Below are 11,072 nucleotides of genomic sequence, written 5' to 3'. Positions count from 1 at the left end.
TATAAGATCTTTAAAATTGTTTATAAAAACAATATATTAAGTATGTACATTAATAAAATATATGTATATTATTCATCGGTTCGATTCGGTCATTTCTTCGGTTTTTTCGAATAAAACCATAACCAAACCAAATACTATCGGTTTTCAAAAATCTAAAATCAAACCAAACAAAACTCAAATAAAATAGATTTTATTTTATCGGTTTGGTTTGATTTATCGGTTTGGATTGATTTTTATCCAAACCATGAACACCCCTATCGACAAGGACTTAGAATTTAACGTAATTCTTACATCTCGATTAAAATAATTCATTTTCGGCAAATAAAAATCTTAAGTAAAATACGAATGTAACAATTATGTTTGTAAGGATGAATTACGCGGTTAAGTAAACATATACTAGTTAATAGTCATCATAGCTATAGTTTTCATTAATTACCACTCGCTACCAAGTACCAACATTCAATGATAATTATGTCACCCACTTTTATCAGTTTGTATAAATATAATTTGTATAACTTCTGTATAATGTAATTTGTATAACTGTTTAAAGTTCAGATGTTTGTGTTTGTATAAAATCGTTATTTCGAGTTTATACAAAAATAAATACAAATCAATTGATACTAACTAGTTTATACAAATACAGATGAAAATAAATCAACTATACAAATGTACCTGCGAATTATACAAATGTACCTATGAATTATACAAACGAGGTCGCCCATAGCAGCTTAAACTATAGCTACAATCTGTAAATATACAAAATATAGCTAAAGAGCCTAATTGAGTTTATTATAATGACTATTTGCAAAATTTCCTCTTTTTTAAAAATCTATATTTAAACTCAAGAACACAAAAGTATTACATTCATACTCGAATTTACACAAAAGAGTTACATTCCATTCTCAAAATTCGAAAGATACCACATATAAATTGAAACGAATGAAATAAGTAGTCTTAAAATAGTGACCAATATTTGATATGAGAGGTTAAAACTTAGAAGTTAGAACTATCTATTTACCAACTTATGGCAACATATAAATCAGGCCCAAAACTAAATCACACGGCCCAATAAACGGTTCAATAAATTCATCTTTTCTCCCGCCAAGTTAAATGCTTCATTATCGTCAATCCGATTTCCCGCCATTTCCAGCTTCCGTTCTAGATCTTCATCGCCGCCGCCGTCCGCCGTCCGCCGTCCGCCCTACCCGACGCCGCTGTATTCAGCCGGTGATTCAAGTACACTGGTGAGTTCTATATATCCTTAAAGTTATATCCTGATTCATGTTCACTTTGAGCTTACTTGAACATATATTATAGCTTCACGGCGTTTACAATTGCTAGGGTTAACTCCGGTGAAGATAACCTAAAACATTTGTTTATGTTTCCAGTGCTGCTTGTATTATTTCTGTAAATTTGGATAAAGTAATTTTGGAAAATGGCTAGAGAAGAAGTTGGGAATGGAAGAGATGACATGTTAATAGACGGGGATGAAGTTGAGCAAAGGAGGATAGAGAATGCCGTTCCAGAAGGATTCAACGCCGATTATTTAAAAGCTTATTATGGTAATTCTTTATTTGTTACATTTTGATTTTGTTCATTTGTATACATTGAGGATCAGGATTTAGCTTTATGAGTTGGAGTTCGGAATTCTGACAAAGCTCATTTGATTTGATGAGTTTGAAATCTATTATTTGTATTTATCCAGTGAGCTTTTCAGTTAGGATGAAACCGCAACACATACTCTACATCGGTCGCTGTTTGTACACTCAAATTAGACCCATATGTTTGTCATGATTTTTTTTTAGCTAGGATTAGACATCTGTATATCCATATAGGAACAAGGCTGATATTTGTAAAACCTACTCTCTCTGTTCCAATTAAAGTCTCTTAGTTTGATTCGGCATGGAGTTTAAGAAACAAAGGTAGACTTTTGAATCTTGCGGTGTTCAATTAAAAATTGTTTGAAGAATAGTTCTTTAGGTGTCAGTATAATCTGAAGGATGCTGTAGCACTTTCTCTGCCTTGAAAGCAATAGGATTAGGAATTCGAGATTGATGTGATAGAGCTATGCTGGGGCAAATTTTCACCTTCCTCGATCCCTAATCCTCTTAGAAAAAATTCAGTCACACATCAGTAATTTTCATTTGGTTTCCAAAACCATTTATGGATTGATATCTTAAGCTAAGTCTTCTCTGTTTGCAGGAAAGATTTTCCCTTATGTTGATATGTTCAAGTGGCTATCTTATGGCAATGGTAAAAGCAGTTCCTTGATATGCAAAACTTCTCATTTCATATTTCTTTTGTAACACTGTACTAGTGTGGGTTCTCCAGATGGAAAGCATCCAGGTTGTGATCACTCATACTTTGGTCGAAGGGAGTTTTCTTTCACATTGGATAATGATATTTACTTGCGATTTCAATCGTTCAATACTGCATCTGAGCTGGAAAATGCTATCAAAGAGAAGTGTCCTTTCAAAATAGACATTGGACCTGTCTACAGCGTAGATGTAAGATCTCTGCAACTGTCGTTCTCCCTGCATTAGAACTTAAGTTAAGTTTCTATGTGTTAGCATGATGGACAAATCGTAGAATGTCTTGTAGGATATACATTAAGAAATTCTTGCTATGATAATTATGTGAGAGATATTCTTGATACTACATTTAGTGTAGAATATTGTGTAGCATTTGCTAAAGAATATTTCTCGTGTATAAATACCGATGTATTCTTAGCTATTTGAAAAATGAATTGATAAAATCATTCTTCCGTTCCCCTCATGTTTTCTCTGTTTTTGACGCTATGAACAAGAGGATTCAGGTAAAAGCTATTTATACTTAATATGCTGCATTTGTTGCTTTAATGTGTATTGAGAGGTTCTTATATGTGTTTTTATACTGTCTGCCTGTTAATTCACTTCAAAAGGAAAAAAGGAGTTTCTTTTTAGCTGAAACACACATAATGGCTATACATTGAGTTAATCATATGGTTATTCTCATTTGATGCTTCCCCTTAGATTAAGGTACTCCAATTTCTTTGTGTTCTTTCTTTGCGGGGTAGACAGATTTGTGTTTGTGAGTCAGTAAGTTGTTTCAGTAGGATAGATATATTTTTACCGTTTATTTATTACTTCTAATTGCTATTTTTCTGTGCTGCAGCCTTCAAAAAGGCACGCATATTCACAAGGTGGTGACAATGTTTTCACGCCTGTTGAAAAGGAGCTAGTTTTTGATATTGTAAGTCATTGAGATTGAAAATATTAATGTTTCTGGGAAAATCTGCCAATTCATGTTGCAGCTGAAAGATGTCACATACATATCATACTGCAGGATATATCAGACTATGATGATGCCAGATATTGCTGTTCAGGAGCTGATGTTTGTTTAGAGTGCTGGCCGCTGATGACAATTGCTATCAAGGTCATTGATACTTCTCTCAGAGGTATAGTCTTTATGACATGAAAAACAAACTGCTGTTTTTCCCCAGGAACATTTTTGACCTTTGGACCTTCTGCAAATGTATGTTGCATACACTCTCATTTTGTTGTTTCACAGATGACTTTGGGTTCAGCCACATCCTGTGGGTATACAGTGGCAGGCGTGGTGTCCATTGTTGGGTTTGTGATGGAAAAGCGAGAAGGTACTGCTCCAGATGTGTATTCTGTGATTGCTGTTTATTCTATTTACTGATATGGTCATTGTATTATCTTTTCTACTATGTTCATACTGTTCTTATATTCATCATCATAATCAGGTTGAACAATGAACAGAGGGCTGCAATTGTTGATTATTTTCGTGTCTACAAGGTACTTAGAGATGCTTTACATGTTTTCTAGTGGAAATTATGATAGCTTGAGGTTCTAACAGAAATATATTATGTTTACTATTCAGGGCAATGAGAATAGCAGTAAAAAAGTTTCTCTAGTGGGTCCTGCACTTCATCCTTTCCTCGTGTAAGGTTCTATCCATTTTTTTTCTCTTTGTTTAGGTTTAGGTTGTATTCTTAGTCAAATTCTATCTCTGCAGGAGATCTTATACTGAGGTCTTGAAAGATTACTTTGAAAAAAAACTGCTATCAAGTCAAAATTTGTTCTTGAATGAGGAAAGGTTTGAGAAGATTCTGGAAATGATACCTGATGAGTGTATGCAAGTTTACCTTTCACTACTTCTAAATCATTTTCATCTCATTGAGTTTTTAGTGATGTTGAGGAATTTTGCAGCTGTTACATCTGAGCTTCGGGGAAGATGGTTGTCTAACAAACGCTCAAGAGAAGAAATTAATGTTGCCCGGTGGGATCAACTAAAAAATCTATTGCAATCCAATAAACAGAAGGTAGCAATCTTATATTAACTTGCACTATGGAAATTAAAGTTTTAAACTGTTCTTTTAATTGCATGAATCAAGTCAGGCTTAATTATTAGTCTTGAACCCATTGAGATTCTTGTATTGTGTGTCATTGCTCCAGAACTCAAGATCTGTCATGTTCTTTTGCAAATTGAGTGAACCATGATATTTTTAATAAATTAGCTAAAAGGTGTGATTGCTTATATGTCAAATTTGAAACAAGTGCCTTCAGTTTCCATTACTGATGGTTCCATTTTCCATTTTTCAGGGCCAAGGTCTTCGTAGATGCATTGAAGAGATTGTGTTTACTTTTACCTATCCAAGGCTTGATATGGAGGTTTGTGCTATTTCCCGTTTTCCACCTTTTTGGAGCCTCAGTTCTGCTTATATGGAGCGTAAACATTTAATTCCTTTTAAAACCCAGGGGATAACAAGTATGGAGAGCAACAAATACAATAGGACTTGATTATATTCCTTACATGTATGCATAGATTTCAACTGAAGATTTGCATTTTTGACGTCTCAGGTCTCAAAGCACATGAATCACTTATTAAAGGCTCCTTTCTGTGTGCACCCCAAAACAGGTTTGCTCCTTATATGCTTGACCCCAATGCACCTGAAAGACAAAGTTACTTAAATTATTGCAACTCCTTATCACTGGATATGCTTTCATCTATGGTTTGCATATTTTAACAGAAATTACTGTTCTTTTTGTCAGGCCGGGTTTGTGTTCCTATTAATCCCAAGAACTGTGAGGAATTTGATCCTTCTGCTGTTCCAACCCTTTCCCAGGTGAACAATCCTCGAAGAGTTTGCCTTTTAGCACTTTCAATATATCATTGATTTGATTTCAATTGGTTGAAGATTCTTGCTTTATCTGTTACTTGTGAGAGGTAAAATTAAGTTTTGTAATGTGTAGGAGACTACAGAAATATGTATTTATCATGTATTATCAAACTGAATTTTTCAAAATCAAATTAGTAAAACTTGTCTATTCCCATGTTTTCAATTACCAAATATTTGATTCAGAAACAAATTTTCCTTGTAATCCAACTGCTGCTTTGCTGCCTCGCCTGATTGGCGTTTTCTCCAATGTTCAATTAGTTCAGGCTAGCTGTAATTCTTAGGGTAAAATGGTGCTGAACCTGATTAAAGGAATTCCTATTCCGTGTACTCAAGACCACACTATTATTCTCTTCCACTTTCAATAGATACTTCTTGATATGCTTCTGTTAACGATCCTATCCATCATTCAGTTATAACATGACTTGTCCACCTGTGGGATAAGTTAACCATCATCATCTCCACGCCTTTTTCACCCCAGTAGTTGTAAGATTTGACATATTATATCAAGCAATCAATAATTATGTGGAGACTTCTTATTCTAGCTAGTTACTCTTTTCCCTATTGTTGACACTGATTTGACTGTATTGCAGCTTCTTGGGGAACTTAATACTGGAGGCTTTAAAGGAGAAGGGGATAGTGGTATGCTGAATTTTTCTCTACATCTTTTTACTTGTATTTTTCGGTAATTATTTTCTTGATGTTTTTCTTTCTACCAAGTGTCAAAAATGGCAATGAATAATTTACTTGAGGTTCTTAAATGATAATTCATTAAGCTAAAGCTAGTAATCATTCAGCTATCATAACTTATGAACTTCACTCAAGCTAGACAATTAACTCTCCGCATTTTGTGGTCGTAATTGTGTTCCTTTACTTAGGTCCCGTTTGGACATTACATTTTTGCTTTTTTCAAGTTTTTATTTTTCAAAAACCTGTTTGGTTATACATTGGGTCAACCAGTTTTTCAAGTAAAAAATGTTTTTTCTTTCAGAAAACTTCAACATTTTCTCAAGTGCAATACATGTCTTAATACAACTTCTACTACCAATTATATTTTTTCAATTTAACTCCTTCAAATGTTACTGTTTTTCAAATATCTTTCAATTCATGTCCAAATGCCTACTTAGTGTCTCTCACTATTGCAATGTATTTCTTTATTGTTTTCCTAGTCTAGCTGATCTTAAATTTTTACTTGTCCAAATTTATGATTTTTACTTTTTGATGAATAAATTTATGACAGAATGGGATGGAACCTCTCTTGGAGATTGTGTTAGATACTTTAGGGAATCCTTCTTGCAACCTCTGTTAAAGTCTTGCAAGGTACATCTCACCTACTTCAAACAAATCATACTTGTATTTTTTTGCCATGCTATAACTTTTGACTTCTGTATGAGACTAGCTGTTTCCAGGAGGCATCCTTGCCATGCCTGTCCTTTTAATAGCGGTTTATCATACTCATCAGAAATTTGGTCATCTAAAATATGTTTTAACCATGTGTTTATTTTGTAACCGGCGTCAATATTTTATACTTAAAACTCATAGTATAGGAAACTGATGCCAGGAGAATGTGTAAAAGATCACTAAATTTGCAACATATAGTAGATATGAATTCACAACTAGTGCAACGTTGTATGACTTTTACGGATTGAATTCATAGAACTTAAATCGTGGATCCACCTCTGACTGATGCAACTCATAACCATGCAGGAGGAGATAGAGACTTCTTATAATGCGAAAGTTCAGCAGTCAAGGAACTCAATTAGCTGGTAGTGTTCTTATAAAATCTTCTATATACATGTGATGTTATTTACGACCCTGCATGTGATTGTAATTATGTGTCAAGACTCTATTGTGCTTGGTTTGTTAATTTATTGCCTAGTTGAGTGATAAAACTTGTAACATGCTCCCTATATTGTTAGTTTATAATATTTCCATTTGAAAAAAAAGGCTTGTACTACTTAATGTTATGGGGGAGTAATTTGTACTTGCCCTCTTGAGATGTGTAGCCTTGGCAATCAAATTTTCCTTGCAGTTGACAAATCTTGATAAAAACCTACTATTAGCGTTGATTACAACGTTGTGTGCCAAGAATCTACAATGATAAGTTTTTGTTAATTTAATGAAGTAATGAAAGGAGCTTATAACTGGTTCAAAACTTCAAACTAACGTTATTAAAAACTCAGAAGATTTTGTTGACTATTGTGTGTGTGGTTTGTGAGACAATAAGTGGACCTTAGTTGTATGTATTGCTACGGTTCTAAAGTTGTCAGGCAAGCATTACTGAGACAGCACCATCGCCTGCTTTGATCTTTAATGTACTATTTTCATTCACATCAGTTTCTGGGACCATTTCATTTTATTTATTCGAATTTATTGACAAACTAAACCATAGTCAGAGAAATAGGCATAGCATTATCTTTTAACAAATTATGTGAAATAAAATATTGTAGAGTTATTGTTCCTTTTTCATGAGGCACTCTGATTAGGCTTTAGGCTGAACTCACACTCAAAAAAAGTTAGCTCAAAGAGATGAGGATTGTCCAAACTTTACAAGAAGTTCCACGTTGAGATCCAGACATTTTTTATCTAGGGTTCTATTGTCTGGTTGGAGCGGGGTCATTCATCAACTGAGGTATTTCCACCCCTTCAATTAATTTGGGCCCCTCCTCATTCTCATCCGAGGGCCCACATCAGATCGACTTGGAGTTTGATACTATGATAGATTAGGTCATGTGCTTGATTCACATCTTAAAAGCTAGCTCAAAGAGGGGATTGTCCAAACCATATAAGGAGTCCAGAGATCTCATTCCTTATGGATGTGAGATTCTTTTTGTATATTATATGAAAATTATTTAATTTTTAAACACATCATTATACCCTCAGTGCGTGAGATGCTCTTAGTCCTTTTCTCTTTTTAAAATTTCATCTTTGCTCAAACTATGGAGGCAGTATTTTTAAGAGAGAAACAAAGACTTTGGGGGAGGGGTTGAGTATAAAAAATAAATACAGGGGTGTAGCTTAGGTGGAGGAATCCAAGATCTCAATTTCAAATTCCAGTGGAACAAAAAGGCAGTTGATGATTTCTTCCTATTTGCTCTAGTATAGGTATCTGATGAAATTAACTGAGATGTGCGTAAACTGATCTGAACACCACCATTACTTTAAAAACAAAAAAAGAGAATGTAGGTGAGAGTTGAAGAATCAGGTGGACCACAGTGACTTGGCAGTGAGCTCTGAGGTTCACATGTGGCGTTCTAAACCTTCAAATAGTCAACTAACTCTGTGTATCACACATTACACGGTATGGGCATCTTGGATATGTGGCACTGTTCCCTTTCACACCTTATTTTCCTCAAGATTTTCTTTCTGCTGTTTCTCACTTAACAATCCAAGATGAAAACCAAATCAACAACAACAAAAAAATTCCGTGTAATCCCACAGGTGAAGTCTGGAACAAACAAACTTTACTCCCAACCTTGAGATGGTTGATAGGTTGCTTCCGATAGACACTCCGTTGCTTAAGCAGATTAGTAGAATAACCTAACCATTTTTTTCATTTCTAAGATATGACCATATCATCATCTATTTAGATGTACTACTTAAGCTTTCTGTGAAATATCCTACTTTTTAAACTTAGTATGAGTTGTAACTTAGTTTGTTTGCAGGAAGTTCTTTTCCATCCCCCCTATTCACATCACCATTACAAAATAAAATTTGAAACAAATAGATGCTTAACTACAAACTGGTTTAAACATAACTAATATCATTAAAAATAACAAAACCCCAATATATTTGATACATATACTTGGGAGTAAATAGAGCTTAAATATGTCCATTCATCCCATAAGAAAAACACACTAGACAAACTCAAGACATTCATCACTGCTTAACTTTGACAAAGGTAGTAGTAGTCATAAGATAGATATAGCTAAATCTTCAAAATTAACCATTTACATTTTCCCACAACATAAAATGGTACCAACTAAATCCCAATAACAACAACTCCTAATTAACCATGATGGTTTTGCTCATCTTGGACTTAGTCGTGCCCTAATTAGCAAGTACTTCCCATATCAACTCAGGATCAAAAGAAGGCATTCTTGCAAGTGAACAACTATCAAACTCAGACTCCATTAATGGATCCTTCAAACAATCACCAAAAACAGAACAAGTTGAATCCTCACTTTTCCATAATCCATCTTCAGAAACACTTGGTGAAATCATAGAAGTCGTAGTAGTTGTAGTAGTAGTAGAAGATGATGAATCCATAGTTTCTTTAACTTTACTCTCATTTTCACTCTTTTTCTTAGCAGCCTTTTTAGATTTCTCCCTTTTCACCTTCTGACAAATAGCTTGAATCTTAGCATCCACTGCATTCTTCACAGCATTCATTTTCTCTCCATCTCCAAATCCCAACTTACTCGGATCACGAAGATTAGGAAAATTCAATCTTGCATATTCGCCACGAAGCTTATAAGCTGCTCTGTCATAAGCATAAGCCGCAGCTTCAGCAGTTTCATAAGTACCTAACCAAACTCTCATTCTATTCTGTGGAAGTCTTATCTCAGCAACCCATTTTCCCCAATGCCTCTGTCTTACTCCTCTGTATAGTTTTTTCTTCTCTGGAAACTTGTAACTCTGTGTATACAAAGAGTTTCGAAAAGGGATTGTTTTGGAAGTTGTTGGTATTGGGATATTTGCTATGTTTTCTTGACAGAATTTGTGTAGCAAATCTCTTTGTCTGAGGTAGACTGAAGTACCTAAAGGCTCAAAAACAGGACTATTAGTCATTTGGTTATTTTCTTGGCAATGAGAAAAAATCGTATCGAATGTGTTTGTACCACTTGTTAGAATTAGTTGAGATAACGAAGATCGAATTCTAGCAGCCTCATCAAATATGGTAGTCATAGAGTTGTTTTCTTGATTTCTGTCCATATTTATAACTTCATAAAAACAGAGGAAAACAGGGGAGGAAACAGGGGTGCTAAAAAAACTGCCCCTTTTTTGACTGATCCAGAGAAAAATATAAGGATCAATGAAGAAATCCGAGGCCTCTAGTGAGTTACAGACAGAGTTCGAAAAGGTCAATTTTGTTTCTATGATTAAGTTGCGAAAACTCGAGAGAGCTATAAAAGAAAGAGAGATAATTAGAGGAAAGATAGTTTTTTGAGTTTTGATGTCACTTGTGTTTTGGTTTTCCTCTTTGCTTGTATTTATAGCTGTTGAGAAAAGGATCTATTCTGCTTTAACATTAAGGTCCCATAACTCTTTTTTTTCTTCTATTTTTGAAAGTTGGCATTTATGATTCAACTTTTTACTCTTATCTACCAAGTCCTCTAGGTAATCTATCTCTATATTACCCTTGCAGTAATTGTGTCAGTAAAGTGGTTCCATGTTTTGTTTAAAGTGAACTGATCAATTTACTTGAATTGTTTCCATTTTTGTGTGTGTTTGGGGGGTGGGGGTGGGGATGGAGTGTTGGAGTTGGAATTTTTGTTAAGACGTTCACAATATAAAGAAGTAAACACACGATGAATCCCTTTGCACCCATGTGGCTCCGCCCCTGGTGAGACTTGAGAGTGTTGGGAAGACTTTGAGATGGTAATAAAGTGGAACATAACATAAGGTTTTAGTGCAATGTTAATCAACAACAACATATCTATTATAGTCTCACAAGTGTAGTCTGGAGAGGACGAGGTGTATGATAATCTTACCCCTATTTTTGTTGGGTAGAACTTAGAAGGTTGTTTCTAGTAGACCAACATTCAAGAAAAATGTTTTTGCAATTTTGATTTGTGTAGTGTAGTCTTGATCACACATTCAATTTAGTGTTCGAACTACGTGCCTTCTATGATCATAAGTGTTGGATCCTGCTTTGTACGATCAACCA

General features: G+C 34.6%; 2 protein-coding genes across 2 annotated transcripts; one reads left to right on the top strand and one right to left on the bottom strand.

The window, feature by feature from the left end:
- Positions 1 to 1,104: 1,104 nt before the first annotated feature.
- LOC102590488 (DNA primase small subunit) lies at positions 1,105 to 7,187 on the top strand. The gene is made up of 17 exons (XM_006343805.2): positions 1,105 to 1,244; positions 1,389 to 1,562; positions 2,203 to 2,253; positions 2,332 to 2,507; positions 3,154 to 3,231; positions 3,325 to 3,436; positions 3,550 to 3,634; positions 3,749 to 3,800; positions 3,886 to 3,947; positions 4,021 to 4,136; positions 4,215 to 4,327; positions 4,608 to 4,676; positions 4,866 to 4,923; positions 5,058 to 5,131; positions 5,776 to 5,824; positions 6,423 to 6,502; positions 6,890 to 7,187. Exons 2-17 carry the CDS (start codon positions 1,436 to 1,438, stop codon positions 6,950 to 6,952), a joined length of 1,365 nt encoding a protein of 454 aa, XP_006343867.1. The 5' UTR covers positions 1,105 to 1,244; positions 1,389 to 1,435; the 3' UTR covers positions 6,953 to 7,187.
- Positions 7,188 to 8,925: 1,738 nt separating this feature from the next.
- Positions 8,926 to 10,382, bottom strand: LOC102590166 (ethylene-responsive transcription factor ERF061). The gene has a single exon (XM_006343804.2). The coding sequence runs from the start codon at positions 10,115 to 10,117 to the stop codon at positions 9,233 to 9,235; it is 885 nt and encodes a 294-aa protein (XP_006343866.1). The 5' UTR covers positions 10,118 to 10,382; the 3' UTR covers positions 8,926 to 9,232.
- Between the last annotated feature and the right edge of the window lie 690 nt (positions 10,383 to 11,072).

The sequence above is a fragment of the Solanum tuberosum genome, unplaced genomic scaffold, assembly GCF_000226075.1.
Source record: "Solanum tuberosum cultivar DM 1-3 516 R44 unplaced genomic scaffold, SolTub_3.0 scf00048, whole genome shotgun sequence".
NCBI lineage: Eukaryota > Viridiplantae > Streptophyta > Magnoliopsida > Solanales > Solanaceae > Solanum > Solanum tuberosum.
This window is presented reverse-complemented; position numbering and strand designations above follow the sequence as displayed.

Coding starts and splice junctions, on each gene's coding strand:
- LOC102590166 (XM_006343804.2), bottom strand. CDS start 10,117: ATGGACAGAAATCAAGAAAACAACTCTATGACTACCATATTTGATGAG.
- LOC102590488 (XM_006343805.2), top strand. CDS start 1,436: ATGGCTAGAGAAGAAGTTGGGAATGGAAGAGATGACATGTTAATAGAC. Junction 2,508..3,153: donor GACCTGTCTACAGCGTAGAT/GTAAGATCTCTG, acceptor TCTGTGCTGCAG/CCTTCAAAAAGGCACGCATA. Junction 4,328..4,607: donor TGCAATCCAATAAACAGAAG/GTAGCAATCTTA, acceptor TCCATTTTTCAG/GGCCAAGGTCTTCGTAGATG.